The sequence below is a fragment of the Phyllostomus discolor genome, chromosome 9 (assembly GCF_004126475.2).
Source record: "Phyllostomus discolor isolate MPI-MPIP mPhyDis1 chromosome 9, mPhyDis1.pri.v3, whole genome shotgun sequence".
NCBI lineage: Eukaryota > Metazoa > Chordata > Mammalia > Chiroptera > Phyllostomidae > Phyllostomus > Phyllostomus discolor.
In genome coordinates, this window is record NC_040911.2 from 52562916 (window position 1) to 52588063 (window position 25148).

At 37.2% G+C, this 25148-nt stretch overlaps 1 protein-coding gene across 4 annotated transcripts in view; it reads left to right on the forward strand.

The window, feature by feature from the left end:
• CEP192 (centrosomal protein 192) overlaps window positions 1–25148 on the forward strand; it is a 137907-nt gene that overhangs the window by 72933 nt on the left and 39826 nt on the right. For 3 of the 4 annotated variants that reach the window (XM_036009351.1, XM_028523803.2, XM_036009353.1), the window contains exons 18-28: window positions 7629–7800; window positions 10178–11099; window positions 11981–12129; window positions 13474–13704; window positions 19250–19375; window positions 19566–19709; window positions 19830–19893; window positions 20310–20449; window positions 20548–20640; window positions 21202–21320; window positions 23046–23222. In XM_036009351.1, the coding sequence (XP_035865244.1) occupies window positions 7629–7800; window positions 10178–11099; window positions 11981–12129; window positions 13474–13704; window positions 19250–19375; window positions 19566–19709; window positions 19830–19893; window positions 20310–20449; window positions 20548–20640; window positions 21202–21320; window positions 23046–23222 (2337 nt within the window). Of the gene's footprint in view, window positions 1–7628; window positions 7801–10177; window positions 11100–11980; window positions 12130–13473; window positions 13705–19249; window positions 19388–19565; window positions 19710–19829; window positions 19894–20309; window positions 20450–20547; window positions 20641–21201; window positions 21321–23045; window positions 23223–25148 lie in introns of all 4 variants that reach the window. The other variant, XM_036009352.1, reaches the window with a different exon arrangement.

The window sequence follows — 25148 nt, forward strand, 5'->3', positions numbered from 1 at the left end:
CATTTGGACTGTAAGATGCACCCCCATTTTCCTCCCAAATTGGGGGATGTGTCTTAACAGTCCGAAAATATGGTAAGTCCCCAACATACCTTTCGTTTTTAATTTAATCTTTATTGTGTTTTTTCCTTTACCATTTAGTCCACTCATACTCCTCCCCCTCCCCTTGCAATCCATGACACTGTTGTCCATGTCCATGAGTCCTCTTTCCTTTTTGCTCCATCCCTGCACCTCCTACCCACTCCATCCACCCACCCCCCATGCCACTAGCTGTCATCTGCTCTCCATCTATGGGTTTGTCTCTGTTTTTTAGTTTGTTCATTAGATTCTGCATATGAGTAAAATCTTATAGTATTTGTCTTTGACTGGCTTATTTCACTTAGCATAGTTTTTTCCAGGTCTACCCATACTGTTGCAAAGGGTAAAACTTTCTTCTTGTTTATGGTTTAATAGCATTCCATTTTGTAAATGTCCCATAGTTGTTTCATCCACTCATCTATTAATGGACAGGCACTTGGACTGCTTCCATATCTTGGTGATTGTAAATAATGCTGCAGTGAACACAGAGGTGCATGTGTTCTTTCAAATTAATGTTTTGAGTTCCTTCAGATATATTCTCAAAAGTGGGATCACTGGGTGAAAAGGAAACTGACCATTCTGAAAGATGTGAGATGGTATCTCGTTGTGGTTTTAATTTGCATTTTTCTTCTGATTAGTGATGGTGAGCATCTTTTCCTATATCTATTGGCTATCAGTATGTCCTCTTTGAAGTGTCTGTTTAGGTCCTTTGCCCATTTTTTAATTGGTCCAACATATCTTTTAGGGAAGCAGAGAGCACAACTCAACACATAACACTATTTATTACCAGTGAGAATTAGTGAACTTATTTTCATGTTTTCTCCTTTTCCACTTTTGTTTTAGTTATATAATTTCTACTTTTTTTGATTTATCAGTGTATTCTACATTTGTTTAGTTTTTGTTCTAGAGTTAAATATATTCATCAGTTGTTTCTTCTCTTAATTGACTGAAGTATGTATGTCCTGTGGAAGTTTGCTCAGAGAGAGTCTGAGGGGGCAGTATTACCTATACTTGTTTTGTTTTTTTTTTTTATCCTCATTTGAGGACATGCTTATTGATTAAGTGTGATAAGAAGGGAGGGAAAGAAATATCAACGTGAGAGAGAAACATTCATCAGTTGCCTCTCATATGTACCCCTACGGGAACCCAAACCCATAACCTAGACATGTGCCCTGACTGGAAGTCAGACCCATGACCTTTTGGTTTATGGAATGACGTTCCAGTCAATTGAACCACACTAGCCAGGGCTCCTTTGCTCTTTTATGTCCAGAAGTTTATCTGTGGCTTTTGTAATAGAAGGTTGGTATGGCTATGTGTAAAATCTTTGGCTTACACATCCTTTTCTTAAGTTTCTTGTAGAGATTGCTCTACTGTCACTATGGGAAATAGGAGGAAAATACGAAGCTACTCTATCTTTTTGCCTTATAATTGCCTTGATCTTTTTTTGTATGCTATCTCAAAGATGCTTTATCTTTTAAGTCTAGTAATTTTTTTAGGCTATGTCTCTATGTTGACTCTTCATAGTTACTTTGCCCAGCCACAGAATATATGCTTTGGCTGTGTGGATCCAAGTGTTATTTTTTATTTTTAAAAACGTTGATTTGAATTATTTGTTAAAATGTTAGTCCTGCTCCATCTCCTTCCTGCCTCTGGGGACTTTAGTAATAGATCTATTTTCCTTGACTTTTGCATTTATTTTCCTTTTGATCCTTTCTTTAAGAATTTTTTATTTTATAGTAATTATAGTTTCATAGAAGTTGCAAAGATAGTGTAGAGAGATCCTGTGTACCCTTTACCCAGTTTCCCTCAGTATTTACATCGTACATCATTACAGCACAATATCACAATTAGGAACTTATCACAGGTACAATGTGTGGGTAGGATTCAGTGTCTTTTTATCATAGGTGTGAATTTGTATAACCACCTTCACAATCAGAACTTTATTACCTTCAGAACTTTTCCATCACTGCAGTGATCTGGCTCTTTCTTAATCTCTGTTTATTTCATTTGCATTTCATATATTTTTAAATATTTATTTTTAGAGAGAGGTGAAGGGAGAGAGAGAGGGAGAGAAACATCAATGTGTGGTTGCCTCTCACACGCCCTGCTCTGGAGAACTGGCCTGCAACCCAGACATGTGCCCTAGATTGGGAATTGAATTGGTGACCCTTTGGTTCACAGGCCCGTGCTTAAATCCACTAAGCCACACCAGCCAGTGCTGCATTTCATATTTTTGATATCTTGATTTCTTACAGTGTTTTCTGTAATGTCTTTTTTTCTCAGAAACATTCTGATTTTATCTTATTTTCTTTGGTTTTGATATTTTTAAATTGTGCGTGAAAGCATTTAATAAAAACTGTAAGTAATATACATAAAGACTTTTATTATGATGATGTTTTTCTTCATACTGCCCTTTATTATGATTGGAGAAAAATTGCTGGGCTGGATGGTCTCACTCTTAAACCCACCTGTTTAAAATCTTGTACTCCTAAGAAAATATATTTATACATTAAGTGTAGGAAACATACCTTAGGACATACTAAACTTTCATGAACTTGGTGTATGGTCAGATATTTGGAACAAGGACGTCATGTTTACCTTTCTAAAATGCCATGGAATTGGTAAGCTTACTCCATATAGGTAAGCTGGCCGAGCACCTGCAGTCTCATCTCTCAGCCTGGAACAAAGCAATAGGGATTTATGACAAAAGGCTAATTTATAAGAGGGTAAATATACTCTGAACTAAAATTGTTGAAGAAGATGAAGTGATGTTTAATGGCTGAATTGCTTAACATATGTTTTTTTTGTTTGTTTGTTTGTTTTTTGGCTGCTGTAATTACCAAAACTAATACTAGTTGAGATCCCTTGGCCAGTATCTGGCATATAGATCAATTTGTGAATTCTGTCAAGGGCACAGTTTAGCCTACCAGCAAGCTTACTGTCAGCTTTGTCTCCCCTGCTAACAAAATTTCAGTATTTCACAGAATGCATTCACATTGTATTTTTATTGATGTATAATTAGCATACATTAAAATGCACAGATCTTAGAGGCTCATTCAATGAGTTTTTGACACTTAAATATACTGATTTAAGTACCACCCCTATAATATACATCACCCTATTGATAACTTCTTGCCTTTTTCCAGTCAATTCTCCTCCTTACTCCACTCCTACCCTGGTACCCACTTTCTGATTTATATCACCGTAGTTTAGTTTTGTCTGTTCTTCGATTGTATATAAATGGAACCATATACAGTCCACACATGCTGCTTAACAGTGGAAATATGAGGTCTGTCCAGAAAAAGTCTAGCCATTGTTAATATAACAATGAGAGAAAGATTTGCATCACATCACTCTAACCTGGCAGCCAAGGAGAGTGGACTGGAATGCATATATGTGAAAAATGACAACTTTACTAGTCAGTGGGGATGGTAGACGCTGTTGAGTGAGCTTGTGTACTGTGTGGTTGTCCCATTCAAAATGACTGAGTGAGTAGAACAATGAATCTGCATCAAATTTTGCATGAAGCTTGAACATTCCTCCATGGAAACTATTTGCATGATTCAGGAGGCCACAGCTATGGCCAACTGGGTATTGGCAGCTTCATCAACAATATACCTGCTCATGCATCATGTATTGTGAAGTTTTTTTTTGTGAAATACAAATCACCCAGGTGACTTGCTGCGCGCCACCCCCCTAACACACAAACATACAGCCCAAATGTGGTGCCCTGTAACTTTTGGCTTTCCAAAGCTAAAATCACCTTTGAAAGGGAAGAGATTTCAGACTGTTGAAGAGATTCAGGAAAATAGGATGGGGTAGCTGATGGCAATTGGGATAAATGTGTGAGGTCCCAAGGTGCCTACTTTGCTACACTGAAAGGGACTGTGTCGTCATTGTCTTATATACAGTGTTTCTTGTGTCTTGTACCTTCTTCAATAAATGTATCTATTTTTCATATTACATGGTTGGATACCTTCTGGACAGACCTCATACGTTTTGAGAAATGCACCATTAGATGATTTTGTTGGACATACAGGATAGAGAGCACTTATACAAACTTAGATGGTGTAGCCTACTATATACCTACACTGTTTTTATAGGCTATAGCCTGGGCTACAAGCCTGTACATCCTGTTACTGTATAAAGTAACAAGAGATTAAATGAAGCACAAGAGAAAACGATGCAGTTAAGATATATGGTAAACACAAGATGTATGAGACTGCTGCCTGTGTAGTGTGTCATACTATTATACAGCAAACTTATAAGTAGAAAGAGTACACTGTAAAATAACAATTAAAAATATATAAACCAGTAACATAATTAGTATCAAATGTTAGGTACTGTACATAATTATATGTACTATACTTAATATTATTGGCAGCACAGTAGGTTTGTTTATACCAGCATCACCACAAACACATGAATAGTGTGTTGAGCTATGATATCACTAGGTTATAGGAATTTTTCAGCTCTATTGTCATGGAAGCACTACTGTCGTATATGCAGTGTGTGGTGGACTGAAATATTGTTATGCAGTGCCTTTTTTGTGTGTACAGCTTCTTCTCCTTTGTTTCTTAGATTGTCCTATTGTGGCATGTAACAGTAGTTTATCACGATTATTGCTGTGTAGCACTTCATTGCATGACTATGCCATATCCTTTTTATCCATTCTCTCGGTGCACAGTATGTATTTTTGTCTTAAGCCTAATTTCCAGCTTCATTTTTATGTTCCTTTTAATGCCTCCCCCCACCTTCTTCCCTCATCAACTTTAAATGTGTTCATCTCTTTTAGTTGATTTTCTTGGATTATGATTAGCTCTGTATACACAGCTCTTTCTTCAACTGAGGAAAGCTTTATTTTCTATTACCTTTGGTTATTTCTACTTATTCCCCCCTTCTTGAGGGTACAATAGTTGCCTCTTACTTGATAACTCCCTTCTCTGGTCATCCATGAGTATTTTCTTTTCCCTAGTTTCTTGATATATTCACTCTGTATCGTGGGACAGCTGTTCAGGTGTTTATCTTCTGTATCACTAATTTTCTGCAGCATCAACTATGCTTTCATTGCCAATGTAGGCCTTAATTTTGTATTCATTTATTTTATTGAAAACCTTGTACTTTTTGTGGTAAAATGGATTTGATATTTTTATTCTTTTTTTTCCCCTGGTTTCTACCAGCTCATATTCCTTTAAGTTTTTTTTATATTCATGGTGAAACTTGGTCAGAATTTTCATCCATTCACACTGGCAAACATTTTTTTAGTGAGTATACTTTATTTTTTAGTTTTGCTGCTCATTAGCATTCTGCTAGCTGGTCTTCTAGAATCTAGCTAGTTTCTAACAGGTTCGTAGAGCTGATGTAGAGCTGCTATTCCAGACTTATTTTGAGTCTCTCTGTTGGGCTGGTACCTTGACTATTGTGGATTCCTTCAAAGTCTGACTCTCAACTTAAATTTCTCTTTATTTCATGTGTTCTTACAGTTTACTTTTATTATTTGAGGTAATATAATCTAAATGCATTTGTTCCTTTCAACCAAAGGAGCCAAACTATAATCCCCATCACCAGTAACCCAGAACCTCTTTCATGCCATAATATGGTTCTCTTGAATATGTATGCATATGTATGTGCATGTACGTATAAGAACCCCATGTCATCCTTGTATGTAAGGTGCGTAAGGGGAAGTAAAGACAATAAAATTAAAACTTTGAAAAGAAGCACACAAAAAAACCCTATGTTATGCAGTGTCTAAAATAGGCCTCAAACAGTTTGGTTAATATTTTTGTCTCTGTTTGTTAGAATTCACTAACTAGTAGTTTGTGGATGCTGTCTTGATTTGGGGCTTTTTATAAATCTGAAATTCAAAACAGGGTTTTCTCGCCCTGGCTGGCGTAGCTCAGTGGATTGAGCACAGGCTGCGAAGTAAAGAATCGCAGGTTCCATTTCCAGTTAGGGCACATGCCTGGGTTGTAGGCCACAGCCCCCAACAACCGCACATTGATGTTTCTCTCTCTCTCTCTCTTTCTTCCTCCATTCCCTCTCTAAAAATAAATAATAAAAATCTAAAAAAATTTTTTAAAAGCCTGCTCATAATATCACTCTCTCAGAATGACATGCAGAGACCGATGCACTTAAACACAAAACAAAACAAAACAAAAACAGGATTTTCTCTCTGCATCCACTTCCCAGCTGAGTAGTTTGAACTTTGTGCAAGAAAATGATGGGATGAATTTCAGTCAAATAAAGGGCTAGATTAAAACTACTGGTAAGTGGCAGAGTATTCAGTGGGTGCAGCAAATGTTTCCAAAGATGGCTGCTGGGACAATATTTCTTATTTAGTGTGACTTTGCCTCATCTGCTCAAGAGGTGCAACCTGTTTCCCCTCTCTTTGAATCAGACTGGGTTGGCCTTGTAATGGGTATTGACTAATGACATATGGTGTGTGTACTAAACAGAGGTAGGATCTTACTGTTTATTGCGTGTGATTTTTTTTTAAAGATTGTATTTATTTATTTTTAGAGAAGGGAAGGGAGGGAGAAAGAGAGGGAGAGAAACATCAATGTGTGGTTGCCTCTCACATGGCCCCACTGGAGACCTGGCCTGCAACCCAGGTATGTGCCCTGACTGGTGCAACCCTGGTAATCGAACTGGCGACCCTTCAGTTTGCAGACTGGGTGTTCAATCCATTGAGCCACACCAGCCAGGGCAGTGTTAAGTTTTTCTTAAGATAAATTTGTAGGTATAGAAACACGGGTGGCAAACACAAGGCCTGCGGGACAAATCCAGCCCTCCACCTTGTTTTATCTGGCCCAGCACCTTGTTTCTGTCTGACAGTAGTGTGGGGTTCTTGCTTAACTATTAAGGAGTAGTTACATTTACACAGTCCTAAAATTATATTCAGCCCTTTGAAGGTAGCTGCGAGGCTGATGTGGCCCCCCATGGAAATGAGTTTGACTCACCCAGTGAGTGAGAATACCCATGGCATTCTATACCCCTGGTATAGAGTAGCTGAGTCAAGGGGACTCTGATATGCATTACTGAATTGCTCAGCCAAAAGTTGTATCACTTTATATTCCTATCAGCAGCACATTATCTACATGTTTTTTTTAAGTCTTTACTCTTTTAGGGCACAAGTTTTTTAATGTTTTGTTCATTGCTCTATATTAGGTACTCAGTAAAATTTTTCTTGAATGAATAGCTAACATTGTTACGTGTCTGTATATGGAATTTATTAATGACAATGCCACATTTTTTCCCCAAAGATTTTCTTTAGTTTTAGAGAGAGGGGAAGAGAAGGAGAAAGAGAGGGAGAGAACATTTTTTTTTCACAGTAACTTACCAGATACTTCATTTAATAGAAATATAATTTATAATTTTAGACAACTAAGGTTAAAAGAAATGAATCTGTGATTGAGTTGTTATAGTATATTACAGCTGGAGCCAAGTCTGTAAATTAACATGATTGTAGGCAAAGTAGGGTTGGCTTTTGCTAGTGTAGATGATGTTAAATAACAGAATGGACAGCTTTAGTCACGAAGTGTTCTCTCTTTCAGGTGTGCTTTAGAATTTTTTGACTCAGCAGTTCATCATCAGAAGTCCCCCTGCAAGAATGAGTTGTCTCAGTTGATGTGTCCACAGGCTAGTGTGAGCAGGCTGACTTACATGTCTGAACAAGAGAGCACCTGCCCCACCACAGCCTCAGATCATGTCCTTGAGGACTGCAAGGTGGGCAACACTTTTATTATTTCTTTAGTAAGGCTTCTGATTATAAAGTGTTACTGATGTAGGGCTCAGACTGAAGTTCCAGTCTGTATACTATCTTGCCATTTTATTTTTAAAATGGAATTGGACGTAGAGAGGGAATGAGGGAGAGAGAAAGGAGAATCAAACAGCTACTCATGTTATATAGGCACAAGAGGTACAAATATTTTAGTATCTGCCCTCAGAAAGCTCTCAGTCTGGTGGAGGATATACACAAGACATACTTTGTAATGAAATGCACCATGATAGATCTATGCTGTGGATATTCAGAAGGAGGTAATAAACTAGGGTGTCGATGGGAGGGATAGTAATGTATTAAGGCCATATTTTTCAGGACTGCTTGGAATTAGGGAATAGGGAAACAAACAAATGTGGGAAGGCATGGAATTGTGAATAGAGACTGCATTTGAGGGACTCCAAGAAGTTTGGAATGGCTGCAGTGAATCATATACTTGGGGGAAAAGATGAGAGACCAACCAAGAAGGGTCTTAGATGTAAAACTTGTGAATTTGAAGGTTCTTAAGCACAATACTGATGTGATCTGTGTTGATGTTTTCAAAGCACATTGCAGTAGCAGTGTGGAAGAAGCATTGAGAGGGGCAAGGTGAGAAGGAAGACTGACATAAGGCTGCTGTGGTCAGCCAGGTGAGAGTCAGTGCAGGCTTGGACAAAGGTAGTGGCAGTGAGTGTGGGAGAAAAGCAGATCTGAGAGATTTAGGTGACAGAATATTATGTGTGTGTGTGTGTGTGTGTGTGTGTGTGTTGTGAATGTGACAATATTATAAATAAGCTGAATATCACTGTTGTGAGTACATAATAACAGGCCTCTTCCATAAAGCTATTGATAAATATATCCACTAAACATGACATCTTGCTGAACAAACCAGTGTACCTATTTCATTGAAAGCTGTCTCTTAGATGATGCTTTTAGATGTTGGGTCTTTATGTTTTTAGCATAGTGGTTAAGAGCTGAAATGTGGAGTCAGATGGCCTCTATTCTGCTACTTTCAGACTGATACAATCTCCCTAATCCTGTTTCTTTGTCTATAAGGAGGGACAGTGATGTGAGGACAGGGCTTGGCACCAAGAAGTTACCACTGGATACATACTGGCTCGTGTTATTTATTTATTTCTTTTAATTTTTATATTTTGACTTGGGAGAGTGGGAGAGAATGAGAGAGAGAGAAATATCAATTTGTTGATCTACTGATTTATTGCATTAATTGGTTGATTCTTGTATGTACCCTGGTGGGGGATTAAAGCCCCAAACTCCCAACCTGGGTATAGTAGGACAATGCTGTAATCAACTGAGCTACTCGATCAGTGCTTGTTATTTATTTTTACTGATTGATGCATGGATGGATGACTGGTAAATAATTTGTTTCTTACTGTCTTTGTTTCTAACACTTTGGTCCAGAAGAAATTTTCAAACCAAATACCAAAAATAATCAGTGAGAGTTAAGTACATCTTAACTTCTGTATAATAGTTGGGGATGTCACCGCTAAGGTGAAACATTATAAAGAAATGAGTACATAACCACTGATAAGGGCTATGACTTCATTACTTAAGAAAACAGAACCATATAAGTTTAGATGTTGGAAAAGATTTTGGTACTCATAAAAATTAGCGTTTTCAAACACAATAGTGGTTTAGACAAATACCGTATTTTTTTTTTCGGACTATAAGATGCACCCCAGGGCGGCCCCCCACCCCCTGCCCCAATTTGGGAGGAAAATGCATTGGCAACCCTGTTCCCGCCTCTTGTGACCCTGCTTCACTGCTGCCCCCCCCCCCCCACCCCCTACCAACAGCGAGCCAGGTAAGCTACATTCAGACTATAAGACACACCCCCCCCTTCCTCCCAAATTTGGGGGGTGCGTCTTATAATCCAAAAATATGGTAATGGGGGTGGGAGAGCCTTTGGGCTGGATTTGTGTTGATTCCTAAACTCAGTGTTGATGGTCATTTGAAAGCTTGCTCCCGCTGACCCTCATTCATTTGTCATTAATTTACTTAGATTTCTATTGTAGTTTAGAGGAAAAAAATCCTTAAATTTGTACAAAGTTAGTTGTCTCTTGTCCTTGTAAATTTTTTCAGAAATATAATTGGTTTATATTTCCTCTTTAGGCTCCCTAATTATTTGCATAAAGCAGTGAGTGCAAATGTTTTCTAACTTTTAATCCTGCATTTCACAGCTGCAAAACTGTTTTTGTGTATAAGCGAACTTTTTTTCAGAGTTAATGTTGTTTAGATCTCTTTATTATTTAAGAGTTTATCAGCATGGTTTGAATTTGTAATAATCTATGGATCATTTCTATAAACATTTTCTGTCACACTCAGAGTGATATCACCAGTGAGTTGAGCACAACAATTGTTCGAGCCAGTCCAATTCCATCAGAGGAACAGGCTGTGGAAAAGTTGAGAGAAAAAGGTCCATTTCAAAGTAAAGGAAAAGGAGCATTATCCTATGTTATCCAGAAAAATTCAGATACAGAAAAAGTGACTGAAACTACTTCTCTCAGTAGCAAACCTGAAGATATAAAACCTGACTTTAGATTTAATAAAGATCTTTCCTCCAAAAGTGGACATCTGTTGGAAACTACTGCAGCAAGTTTGACTACAAACTCCAGTGAATTGGACCAGATTGGCCTGGGTCATCTGACCAAGTCAGGTCGCATGCACTCGGTTGTGTCAGCAATGCCGTGCTTCCCTGTGCCACTCCAGGCATCCGTGAATGAAAGTGAGAGAGTAACGTCCGAAGACAGGTCAACTACCAACAGTGCATTGAGTGGCCAGGTGGCTCATCAGATGACCTCTGGAAACCAGTGTGCCCCTATTCCCAGCTCTGTGGTTTATAGCTCTGCTCCTGAGATGCAGAACATGCCCACTTCAGTTCCTACACTCTTGACTCGACATTGTTTTACCACAGCTCCCTTTGCCCAGCAGTATTTGGGAACACTACCTGCAGCTGGAAATGTTGCTTTGCCTCAGTGCTGTGCCGGCAGCACCACAGTCTGTGGGTTCTCAGGAAAATGTTCTTATCCTGCTGTCACAGGAGAGCATGTTCAGAACTCTGTGGCTGTAGACATTTGTCTAGGACAAAATACTGGCTCTGGATTGATGAGTACCTCTTCCCTTTGTAACCCACCTTCTAATACCGTACATCAGAATCTTCTAACTACAGCAAAATCTTTTCCAGTGCAGTCTTTTGGTGCAAATTGTGGAATTGAACCATGGGATTCAGGAATTATGTCAGGATTAGGTGAGATGCTTTTTCTGTTATTGCCCATTGTTGCTTCCTATTTAAAATGGAATTTTCTCAAATGAGACCATAAAACTAGTTTGGTTTCAAGGAGATACTGAGGGCCTGAATTTCTCATAGGTTTTCTTCCTTTGTCCTGAATTTGGAACACCGGCTATACATATTTCTGGGCAAGGGTTCCTGAAGTGGCCTTAAAAAATAATGAAAACTTATGCAGATGAAACTCCTAATACCTTTGTCTTCCTATCTCTTTTATGTTCTGCACTTGTGTTCTGTTATTCTTTCAACTAGGAAACGTGCAGTTTAGGGTTACTTCCCTGAAGGGGAGTGAGTCTCCTAGCTTTTAAGTCTTGGTAGGTTACTGTTGTGGTAGTGATAGAGAGCACCTTTCCACTCTTGTCTGTAGTAGCTCTGATTCTCTTGTTGATGGATACCCTCTACTGTGCAGAGCTGAGTGCTGTGCTTTTTCTGATCCCCAGCCACTGGTGTACTGTCTTCAAGGAAATTCCAGAGATACTTTGTAAGGATGGTAAAAAGACTGGTTGTATTAAAAATCCAAGTTAGAGCCTCTGTCATTTCTTATTAGGTTAGGCAGTGGTTTATATTTGTGGGAGAAAAAAAGGAAGAGATTAGTAATATGTAATAACATCTAAAAGTTCACTAGCTTTAATTGTTCTTATTTCTTAGCTGGATTCAGCAGGAAAAAATTGTTGGCCAGCCTATGCTGAGGCTTATGTAATATGAAGGGTGACTAAAGATCTGGGGCACTTTATACCGTAGGTCTGGCTATAAACAAGTAGTCTTCTATAAAAATTTCCACTTTATTGTGCATTTAATACACGATTTCTTACATTTTGACTATGCTTCATCTTTATACCCAGGGCATGTAAGGGTACCTGAGGAGTTGAAGTTTCCTCACGCTTGTTGTGTTGGCATTGCTTCACAAACACACCTCAGTGTGCTCAACCCAACTGCCCACTGGCTGCAGGTCAGCATAGGGGTTCTCAGTGTCAGTGTTAATGGTGAAAAGGTAAGTGTTTTATTAACTTTCTGTTTGACTTAGTAATTGCATTATGAGTAATGCTGGATTTCTCCTTTGTTTAGTACTTACTTTTATTTTGGGAGTATGTTTCTTCCTTTATACCTTGCACAGAATCATTGCAGTGGTATCTTTCTTGGTCCCTTTTTGTCATAGTATTTCTAGTACAAGAAGTAAAATCTGAATATGGATTTCATTTTCTATCACTTGTTATTTATTACTCATTATACTTCTTTGTTATTTATTTATAAAACCATGTAAATGTTCTTTTAGTGCTATTTAAACCACTGAAAGTTCTTGAGTTTCTGGCTTTGTTAAATGTGATTGAATATAAGTTATTATCATTTATCAAAAAACCAAAGAAACCAGTTACTCTTAGGGCCTACACCTTCATTTAGTAAGCAGTCTTTTTGACTGATTTACCTGATTACTAATTTAGTCTTACATGATCTTTGACTAATTCTTACATGATCTTTTGAAATACCTGGAAATACAGTTTTAACATTAACTCTTATAGTGAGGGTCTCATATGACCAATAATGGTTGCTGCCGTTCCAGAATCTAAATCTCCTTTTATGATTGCAATGACCATTTGACTGTCAGTTAGTAGGGAGGGTGGGAAATACAGACAGCAGCTCCTGTGCTGGAGCATCCTATTTTTGCAACTGCTGCTTGCAAACTAACATTGGTGGATGGGTCTACTACTTTCCTCTTTTACATCCTAGTAATAGCATTTATTTACCTGGTAAAATAAGACCATCTCTACCCAGCCTCTCCTTTTTTCCCTAACTTCCCGCCTCTGCTTTCAGATCCTGAGGTTAGATAAAAAGCAGGTGGTTGAAGAAAAGGATTGAGGGTGGAAGGTGAGATTTCTCAGGAAGTAATGTTGCCTCTGGAAGTGGGAGTAGAAAAGAAGATCCCTATTTTTACAGTGAGAAGGGAGGGTTTGGAGCTAATCACAATCATAGACTTGAAGGCCTGACAATGAATATTAGAGATTGGTCTAACCCTCCTGCATTATACCAAATCCTAGGCCCTGGGGCCATGTATAGGGCTGTGAAGTGCTGCCATTTTCAGTGTCCTTTTCAAGGAAAGTGTGAGTATCGATAAGTGTGTTTGCTTTAAAATAAGACTAGGAGCCATAAATTGGACCTGTCTTCATAAGTCTTCATAAGTTTGATGAGTTATAAGACTTGGGTTTTTAATGATAATATGCGGATTCAGTAGTTCAAGTGACCGAGAAAAGGGATCTTAAAGTAGTTGATTCTACTTCTTGATTTTCAATGTGTAGCCCCTTTTTTTTAACAAGTCATGTGGCTCTTTTTGTTTTTTAAGGTGGATCTTTTAGCATACCCTTGTTTAGTTTTCAAGAATAAAGTCATCATAAGACCTCATGCCACAGAAGAGATAAAAGTACTTTTCATACCATCTGATCCTGGGATTTTCAGATGTATTTTCAGTGTTGCTTCGTGGCCATTTACAGCAGATGCTGAGACAGCAGTCCAAGCAGAAGCCTTGGCAAGCAAAGTCATTCTCACTGCTATTGCTGAGACCCCTGTGATCGAGGTAATTATTTGTAAGTGGGTCTTTCTCATACCTGTCGTTTTAATGAAGGCCATTTACCCAGAAAAGTAATGTTTGGGGGAAAAAATGATTTGTATGTAGATGTGCCACAAAGTTAATTTCCTGCTGACCGTTGGTTCTTAATATCTTCTTATTCCAAAATTTAAAATTATTTGTTGTTTTACAGAAATGCATATATACTTACTCAGATGTTTATAAAGCAAAGTATAGCATTAAACCTTATTTTCCAGTGATTTTCATTTTATAATTTGATATTCACTTAGGAAAGTGCCTTGTTCATATTCCTCTTCCTTTTCTGTACCTGAATATTATTTGCTAGCTGAAAAAGTTTCTTTTGTATAGTCATCTATTTTCTGGACTTGAAAGAAATAAGGTCTAGCCCAGTTAAGATAATAAAGCAGTTACTGGGTTATATGCCTTTTTAGGACAGTAGCTCTCAGTCTTAGCTACACATTGGAATACCTTTGGGGATTTAAATGCATCCAATGCCTGAGTCCTACTGAGACCAACTAAATCAGAATTAGGGGATGGACCCATGGCTAAGTATCAGTAATTTTTATGTCTTACCAGATGACTTAGTTCACAAATAGCTATACAAAAAGTGTCTTGGTCTTAATTGATTGTGAATGAAATAAAAATATATTGAATAAGATTAAGGAATGTGGGAAGGAGAGATAGGGAGGGTACAAAACAAAGGAAAATAAGAACTGCTGTTCATGATAATAAAAAATTAGTTGATTCCTAATATGTGAACTGAACCTGTTTGTTTAACCATACTTCACAGGTGTCACTAAGTTCCTACTAAAGTTCACTTGCTTCATAAGCTATAATTGTGATTCTGTTTAGAGGTAGAGTGTGGGGGAGTTAGGGGCAGGGTAGTTCCCAAGGAAACTGATGAGAGTCATTCAAGGTTTTTTTTCCACAGTGCATATATGCCTTGTCCCAGGGGGAATGCTTAGAAACTTAGCTTCAGAATTTCTTTATTTTCTCGGGCTTAGAGGAGGAAGTAGATAGAGTTTATAGAAGTAGTTCTCGTATTAGAAACTTAGTCTTTTTTTTTTTTAACTTTTTTTTTTTTTAAGATTTTATTTATTTATTTTTAGGGAGGGAAGGAAGGGGGGAGAGAGAGAGAGAGAGAGAGAGAAACAGAGAGAGAGAGAGAGACATCAATGTGCGGTTGCTGGGGGTTATGGCCTGCAACCCAGGAATGTACCCTGGCTGGGAATCGAACCTGGGACACTTTGGTTCCCAGCCCGCGCTCAATCCACTGAGCTACGCCAGCCAGGGCTTAACTTTTTTTTAAAGATTTTATTTATTTATTTTTAGAGAGGGAAGGGAGGGAGATAGAGCGAGAGAGAGAAACATCAATGTGCGATTCCTGGGGGTCATGGCCTGCAACCCAGGTATGTGGCTTGACTGGGAATCGAACCTGCGACACTTTGGTTCAAAGCCCGCGTTCTATCCACTGAGCTACACTAGCCAGGGCAAAAACTTAGTCTATTTTTTTTTTCATAAGTGTCATTTTATATACTTTTCAATCAGCTCTGCAGTGCTTGCCGTTATCTAGGGCTGGGTTTTTCAGCTTTGGCACTGTTGACCTTTTGGGCTGGATAATTTTTGTTGGGAGTGGGGGCTATCTTGTGCATTATAGGATTTTTAGCAGCATCTCTGGTCCCTTCTTATTAGGTGTCAGTTGTGCCCCCTTTTCTTGAGTTGAAACAAGCAAAAATGTCTCCAGATATTACCAGATTACCCCCATTTGAGAACCTATGTCATGAATTTTCTTCATTTCAATACATTCTAATATACTAGACTTCTGAAATAACTTACATTTTTGTAGTAGTCATGAAAAATCACATCTAAGGGATATTTGAAGTTGTCATTTTAAGTGGCTTATATAAGCAATATTTAGTAGCAAAAAGGCAGTGATTCCCAAGCCTGTCTGTTCATTGGAATCTTCTGATGACCTTCAAAATCGACTGATATCTGTGTCTGTCTACCCCCTAGAGATTATTATTTCATTGGTCAGAGGTGTGGTTGGGCTTTGAGTTCAACATACAGATGTAAGGGATGGTTCAGTGTTAGCCAGGCCAGTTAAAGCCTTTGTGGAGACATAGAACTTAGAGGAGTAATTGGGCCCTCAAGACCAGCAGGATTTGACTAGGGAATGTATTCCCGATGAGAGAGAGTGCAGTAATTTTATACAGAGGCCACATCTAAAAAAACCTGTTAGATTACTTTCTTAACTTGATAAAGAATCCCCAGGTACCTACAGCAAACATCATATTTTATGGTATATGTGCTTTTGTTTTGGCTAGGTATTGCCAAGTTGCTCATTTATGTTCCAAGAAGAAATGTATGAGAGTTCCTATTATTGCTAACATTTATTATTAATTTTAAAGTTTGTTTTCTTCTTGAGTGTGAAATATTGTTTTAATTTGCATACTTGGATTATTAATGATGTTGAGTATCTTTTTGTTTATTAGCCATTCTGGTTTCCTCTGCTCTGAATGGCCTATTCATATTTCTTGCCCATTTTTCTGTTATTTTGAGTGCCTTTACCAATTTTTGTAGGTGTCTCTGATATTCTGGAGTGTAAATCTTTGCTAATAATTATACCCTGTGATTATTTTATCATATTCTTTGGCTCTTTTCAACTCTATATTTTGTTTTGTTTTTGTTGGACTGAAATTTGAAATACAACACAGTCAGCTAAGACCCCATATTCCAAATACAAAACAAAGTATGTTTTTCTTTGTCTAAAAAAATATGCTTTAAAAGGAGGAGTTGCTTAAAATTCACTCCTTGAGGGTAATGTGTTAGCCTGCTTTTCTTGAGTGGGTGTTTGTTTGGGGTATTCTGAAAAGTCACTTATGTAATTGGTTTCTTTTTTTAAAAGGAGACTTAACAAATTTAACCAGACCCTGATTATTCCTGGTGGTTTTAAAATGCTAGATGTTCTAGATTAGTCTTTTAAATATCATCACTTTAAGAAACAATCCCATAAGTAGTTAGGTGAGGATACCTTTATGGGATAAGTAAAAGCAAATGTTCTTTTATGAATGAGTGTTCCAGCTTGGAATAACATTCAGTGACATCATTGCATACAGATTTAAAAAGTGCGGTGCTATCAGTTTGGATGCACTTACAGACTAAGCTTTTTAGACACATGAAGATAGCTCAGAAAGTATCTCTAATGATGAATAAGCCATTAGTATTGACACTCTTTGTTAAGTTTAAACATAATTGTTTTCTGAGTAGAATAGTTCTCCCACAGATCATCGCATGCCTTACTCTGTCATTTTCTCTAGGTCTCTGCTTAGATCTCACCTGAATACTATTTATAGAAAGACAACCCCCACCTGTCCCATCATCCCCACTCTCCTACTTGCCTTTGCTTTCTATTTAGCACTTTTCAGCATTTGACATACTAAGTCAATGGTTTTCGCCCGGTGTGCCCCAAGATTTTAAAACATGCAATACCTGACTATGGGACATTGACCTCTTTCTTGTCCTTTAGGTGGTTAAATAAAAAAATGACAATAGCCAACACAACAATAGCTGTCTGGTGTGAATGAATTAAAACTGTACCTATTTTTCATTGTTGTCAGATTGGCAAAAATATGTTCAGATCAAACTATTTATACTTTTTTTTTGCTCACTATTACATCTTGTGTTTTCCCCCTTTTTATGTATTCTCTTATCTGTATTTAAAAGGTACTTATTTTATCATTTATTTAAGATTATTTCTATCCTTTTGGGTGCTAATTCTTCTGATAATTAGTTTTGCTGGGTCCACCTGATTCTTTTCTTCAGGTGGTTTCTAATTTTTTAATTGAAAAAGTTTTTAATTAAAATTTTAAATTTTTAAATTTTAAATTTTTAAATAAGAGCTCACATTCATAGTGCCTGCTTCTTGCTATAGAAATCCCATATGTCCTAGTTTTTCAAAGTGTCACTGGAGAGAGCATGTTACATAAATGCTGGGGACACTAAAGGTTTTGGTGATTTTCAGCTTGGTGTTTCCATACGTGTCATGGCATAGGCATAGGGTTTCACTTTCTTGTAAATGGTCTTCCAGTGACCATCCATCCCTAGACATGCTTACCTATTGTCTCCTTGGACATGTAAATAGTGTTTTACCAGTTTCCATAAAGAAGACATTTCTTTGAATCTGTACCTTGTACATAGAGTTTAAATTCCATTCTAGCTTCACCCTGCCCACAATAAGCTCATGTCCTATCTTTTATATTCAGAAGGGTACTGAAACTCAACTACCCTGTGGGTGAGTCAATCCTACACTTTCCTGGACTACCATGAAAATAGCTCCAATATACCAATCTGCTTTTGCGCACGCGCACACACACACACCCATGTGTATATGTGTATGTATGTATATATGTATATATATGGTTTTATTTTTTAATTACAGCTTACATTCAATATTGTTCTGTATTAATTTCAGATATACAGCATAGTGGTTAGAAAATCGTGTACTTTATAGAGTGATTGTCCCAGTGTTTCAAGTACCAACCTGACACCATACCTAGTTAATTACTATATTATTGACTATGTTCCCTATACTATAATTTACATCTCTGTGGGTGTTCTATTACTACCAGTTTATACTTCTTATTCCCTTCACTCTTTTCATCCAGCCCCCTCAAATCCCTTGATCTAAGATCTGTCAGTCTGTTCTCACTGTGAGTCTGTTTCTATTTTGTTTGTTAATTTGGTTCTGATCTGAAAGACTGTATGAGCCCCTGTGTTCGCCGAAGCATTATTTACAATAGCCAAGATATGGAAGCAACCCACAAGCCCATCAGTGAATGAGTGGATAAAAAGAATAGCTGTGGTACATATACACAGTGAAATATACTACTTAGACATAAAAAAAGAATGAAATCTGGAGCCTTTTGCAACAGCATGGATGAACCTAGAGGGTTTTATGCTAAAAGAAATAAGTCAGAGGAAGACAAATACCAGTCTGATTTTGATTTGGCTTTATTTTAGGTTTGGCTAGGCCAAAAAGTTTTGAGTCTATAAAATATTATTCAGCACTTCTACATGTGTGGGTGTGAGGGATCTGTGTTAGATTGGTCTCCCTTATTTAAAGAAGTCAATCTGTTGTGATGATAGACACTCCTTTTAAACTTTGATGTGTCTATTTTGATATCTTTTTAAACATTTTTAGTATTGTCAGAAGTTTGAGAAGTCAGTATTGTAATAAGATTCTTTAAAGGGAGGCCTATATATTTTATAAAATTGTTGGTTTGTCTTAAGATCTAATAGTCCTTTCAAAGCAGTTAACATGTTACTTTGTTCTGTATAATATTTGAGTACACAAATTACCTCAAAAAAAGAATTTAACATTTATTTTTTTAGAAATAGCAGTTGTAAAATACCTTGAGGAAACTTAGGTAAGTTCATCTTTAATCCTGACTCTTGTGGCTGAAAGGGCAGTGATATGAACATAAGCTGTGATATTTATTAATATATTGCTTTTTATAATTTTTTTCATAATTAGGTAGAAACAGAAAAGAAAGATGTTCTTAATTTTGGTGACTTGACTTATGGAGGCTGGAAAGCTCTCCCGTTAAAACTGATAAATAAGACACATGCCGTCGTGCCAATCAGACTTACTATTAATGCTGTAAGTACTAAAGTACAATAAGAAACAGTTTTACAGAGCACATTGATTTTGAATTCTAGACACTGTTAATATCATTCTTGGTTAATACTTCTTATAAAGTAAATGGGTTTTTTTTGAGGATTCTGTCAACAAACATAATGTTTTACCAACTATTGGCTTTACTAAAACTTATTCTTCTACTTTTGAACAGAATGCCATAGCCTGGCGCTGCTTCACATTTTCCAAGAAACCCATCCATGTTCCTATGAAAGCTCTTTCTTATGCTGATATGATTGCTTACCTGGCAGCTCCTTCTGTGATCAATCACATGATGCCTGCCAGTTATGATGGACAGGTAAGTTGGGTGGATTGAAGAACTAGTTTGGCATTAAAAAGGAGGTTTCCAAACTACTTTTCATTCATTAAGATTTTAATCAATGCCAGTATTCATTAAAATTTTTTTTTAACTTCACAGGACCCAGAATTTTTGATTATTTGGGTTCTTTTTCATAGTCCAATGAAGCAGATCACTTCTTCAGGTATCATGTTTATATTTTGTCAGAATTTCTTTTCTCTGTACCTGAGTAAATTACAAAGTTGAAGCTTATTTCCTTTGTTACTAAATATGAATACTTGAAGTAATTTGTCAAATATTTTATGTTATTTTAAAAATGGGACAGAGAACATTGCTACTTTGGGTCAAATCCTTGTAATTGTGGGTAACTCAAGCAGGTACCACTGAAAACTTGTGGGGGTCTTTTCTGTCATATCTACCAATTGAATGTTTTCCTTTTTCTCTTTTCTCTCCTGCACTTATTTCTATTTCTCTTTGTTCTTCAAAAAAGTCATCTTGCTTAAGACCTCTTGTGATCCCTCAGGGCAGTGTTTGGCCGCTCATGGCATTTAGAGTTAAATAACTTTGGTGTCTGAAAGTAAAAGAATGAACTTTTTATAGAGATTCTAGACTCAGCAGAAGAATTCTTGGCAAGAGTCGATATAGAAGTCGATAGCCCAAATCCTACATCGGTCATTAAAAGTATTAGTCTTCGAGCAAGAACAGGAATAGCCAGGATACATGCTCCAAAAGACTTACAGGTACTCTAAACACTTCTTTTGGCATTATTTGATGTTCAGGTTGAATTCATTCTAATTGTGATGGTTTTTTTAAATGCCCGTTTCACCCATTCCTCTAGACTATGCATTTGTTTGCCAGTGTGACTTCCTCAACAAAGCAGCACTTACCTTTGAAAAATGCTGGGAATATTGATGTTTATTTAGATATAAAGGTAAGAATTTGTATTGGTGCTATGACATAGTATTTCCTTAGACTATGAGACTGTATCTCCTCACATTCTGAAGGTACCCTGCCACCTCCCTTGTCAGAGTGCTGTGTGGATCAAATATAAGAATCTGTGCAAGTGCTTTAAAAACTGGGTGTTACCCTAGTATAAAATACATGATAAGGAATTTTAACATCTAATGTTTCATATATATGAACCAAGATCTTGATTAATTCCCTAAAAATTTGTGTTTTCCTTTGGCTAGGTAGAATTGGAGGAGAGTGATCGACACATAGACATTATTTCTGAGACATGTTGTTGATTTAGAGGGTAGGGTGACAAGGAATTAGGGATGGGGTGTAAGGCAAAGTTCGCTATGGAAGAGGAAGGAGAAGGAAATAGCCTTTTCAAAAGAATAGGCAAGATAAGATAGGATGGCTATGGATAAGGGGGAAGAGAAACATAACCTGTTATAGTAAGTGACAAAGGCACATAAGACAAAGAATAACTGAGTAAAAGTCATATTTGCATAAGTCATCATTTAGCTATAATTATATAAATATTTAGATCCCAGATGAAGGAAGTCACTTTTCAGTGGTTCCAGAGACTCTATTCCTTAAACCTGGAGAAGAACGTGAAGTTGTCATTTCATTTACTCCAAAGGATCCCAAAACCTCTGAAGAAAGGTAATATAAAATTGTTTATAATGACAAGTTTTTACTCACTTCCCAAAACAGCCACTTACTCAACTATGCTTCAGTCCACAGTCTGAATGATAGAGTACATGTTTTACCTCACTTAAGAGATGATACTTCTGTTTTACCTCTTTGATTTAGCTTCAAATTTCTTCTTTTGTTTACTAAAAATCTCCTTTTAAACCAGCTGACTAGGGATTTTAAAAAAATCACTATTTCCAAGTATATTGTAACAAAAATAAATAATAGAGTGTCAGTCTTGATGTTTATCATGAACTATTTTTCTTTCTTGAAGGAAACCATTGCTTGACCTTGTCTCTTGTTAGTTTAAAGTACTTTTCTCCACTCCTTCTCTGGATTTGGTACTTTCTGGCACTCAGGTCATAATGGGTGAATATCACCATACAATGGTCAGAACACCACTGTTACTAGTATTTGAACTTGCTTGATAAATTTAGTGTTCTGAGACACATACATGATCTATCTACTGCTCTTTTGGGAACAGTACTGCCTGCTTTCAGAAGCTGTAACCTTGCCGACAGGTGAAAAGCCCCCATGGCTAGGGGACCTTGGGACCATAAGCCACTAAGGAGATAAAACTTATCCTCCTAGCAGGGGGATTGCTAGGAGTCATTGCAGCCTCTGCTCCCTTTACCTCACCCTGCTTGGCCCTTGGAGGATGGATGGATAGGCAATGACTGGTAAGATTTCTCAAGGAAGGAACAACCTAAGACAGGCACAGTTGCAAAGGGGCCATCAGGGAAGGACTTAGGGAACTATAGAAAAGGGGTGATGGACCTTCACCCCTCAGGTTTATTATAGCTTAAGTCCTCATTCTGTCTCTGTAAGAAGTCTTCTAATCTCTTGGCTGCCTTACTTCCTCTGCCTGACTAAAACAATGCCAGAGGTGTGTGTGGCCCAGTGCTGGAATGGGTGGTTATTGGGGAGCCATCAGGCTTAAGAAAGAATGCATAAAATCCTGTGAAAACTGCTTTGCTAAGAATGCCCTCAATTTAAATGTTCAGGGACCAATCATAAAATGAGTTTGTTTCCCAATGTTTTATGGCCCTTTGATGGCACTATATCTATCTGACCCTGAATCAGAATAAGCCCTTACAGTTCTCTGAATGTTATCTATTCCTTGATCAGTACTGTCTGTCAGTGATTGATAAACTTTACTTATATACCCTGTATTCCTATGCAAACTAAACCCAATAAAAACCCATTGAGAAAGAGGCTTAACTCCCTTCTCCTCTGAGAGACTGGCCACCTTTCCTCCCCAAGCAGATCATGTCTTGGTAGACTTACTCTCTTCCAACACTGAGCCCCCCAGTGTTGGCAGAGCCCCCCAACACTGCTCAAGTTATAGAATGCCTTAGAGGTTTCAGCCTGCTACTGTGGCCTGTAGCACTTGTCCTCAAATTCACTGTGTTGAGTCTAATCTGGGAAGCATTCCTCAACTCTTTCTGCATTCCTCATAAATATTTGTTAATAGTGTTTCTGTAGCCCCATGAACTTCTTTCTCACCTCAGTAGATTGCATTGTCACAGTCTCTGTCCTTATCTGTAGTCTCCTCTGTAATAGAAGTTCTAATGGTAGGAAGGGCATTGTATCCACAACATCCAGCTCAGACTCTTGAACAAAGGAAATATATAGGAAATAGTTGCTAAAAGGATTGAATTCTGGACATTCAACTTAGATGATTTTCTTTGTTAGGATCTTGAAAATATTCGTGCAGCCATTTGGACCTCAGTATGAAGTAGCATTAAAAGGTGAAGTAGTTCCTTCAAGAAATAAACCTCTGACACCTGGATCTTGCTGCTCAGATATTCCATCAATTTTATCCAACAAGCAGTTTTTGGCTTGGGGTGGTGTCCCTCTTGGTAGAACACAGTAAGTATGCACATAGAATCCTCTGAGTGCTGAGGTTTTGCTGTTATCTACCTAATGTTATTCTCTACTGTATTAGTTATGACCATGTTAATATTTTTCGAACTGAGTAAAGCTGTCTTTTATATTCCTAATCTTTCTATCATGAATTCAAATTTTTTAATTAAAATTTTCACCCATTTTTAAATGCAATCTAAAAAAAAACAGGTTTCAATTTTCTTATGCTTTTTTGGTGAAATCTTTGCTGATTTCCAAATTTAGGCAATTGAGAATATCTTTGTTCTTTCTCTGAAAATCACTATGAAGAGGTAGGAATTTAAAAAATAATCAGACATTGCATTCTGTTTAAGAAATTTATAAACTAGTCAGTGAATACTTCGTACCATAAAGTGAAGTGTATAAGGGGAAAATATATTCTGTTATAGGTTAATATGAATTATATCTCTAATTTTTTCTTACATTTATTTTGATTATAAATTATGGATAACTGAGTTAATAAAATTAATTGGCATGTAATAGGTACTATGTATAGTAATATTTTTCCATTCATAACATAGCAACAAAGTTAAATTTTTTATCAACCTCATGTCAGTAAAATTTCTAATAATTTAGGTAATTATTAAACCTAAATTTTTATTCTTTCATATTTTATGCTTTTGTGTTCATCCTAAGTGTTTTACCTCTATATCTCTATGGTACCTGAGAGATAAAGTTCTGGCTGAGTCTCTTCTGCAGGTGTGAAGAAATTACTTTAAAATTACAGTTTTGTCAGTGCAGAAAAGATCGCTTTGAACCTCCTTACTTTACAGAGTTCATATTGCTGCCTAATTACCATATTTTGCCATATGTAATGTGCTCTTTTATGTAATATGCACCCATGTTTTTTGCCCTAAGCTTTTAGGGAAAAAAATCCTTCATTTCAATCATTTATTTATTTATATTTAGATACTGTTTTTTGTATTATAAAGAAATTTTAGCATTTAATTTTGAACATATTGTGGTACAAGAAATTTTAGGGGGCGGGGCAGGGGAGAGCAACGGGGTTAAAGATGGAACTGTAATTGAACAAAAATTTTAAAATAATGATAATGAAAAGATTTTATGTACTAGTAACAAATTTATGATATTTACCCATCATAGAGGGCCAAGAATTCTTCATCACTGTCAATATCAGAAGTATCATCTTCAATTTCTACATTACTGGTGTCTTCTACAGAGTCACTTTCATCATCCTGGTAAATTTCATCATCCTCAGCTCCATCCATAGCATTGCTGGTGTCACATTTTTTAAACAATTTCACAGCCACTTCCTTCTTGACACTGCTCCACGATCTTAGAATCCAATCACAAACTTGGGCGAGGGATGTTTTCTTGATCCTACCTGTAAGTGTTAAATCTTTACCAGCTGACTGCATCCACTTGGTCCATTCTTTTTCTGCATTAAGTCCTTAAAGTACTTGTTTATGGACACATTAAGAGGTTGCATTTGGCTGGTTAGCCCACCAGGCAAGTTGGGTTTTCAAGCCTGCTGTGATTGCTTTTTCACTTTATGTAACATGGGCTTTGGAGTGATCAAAAACAAGCAGAGCTGGAATTCCAAGTACCAGTAATCTTCCAGGCCCTTGTGACCAGATCTTGTTAAACCAGATTTTTATGCCTTTTTCATTCATCCATCCTTTTTCATGCACATTAACAATAGCTCCATTTGGATTCTTGCTTTTGGAAACGTTTTCCTTTTGAACATGATCATGGGTGGTAGCTTTGTCCCATCTGTACAACAGGCTACAACAGTGAAATGTGTTTTCCCATGACCACTAGTTTTAACAGCCATGGTCTTTACTTCTTTGACGTCCACAGTTCTGTTGGATGACACAACAAATGTGAGTGGGACCTCATTCATATTGGTGATTTGGGACAACTCAAAGTTGT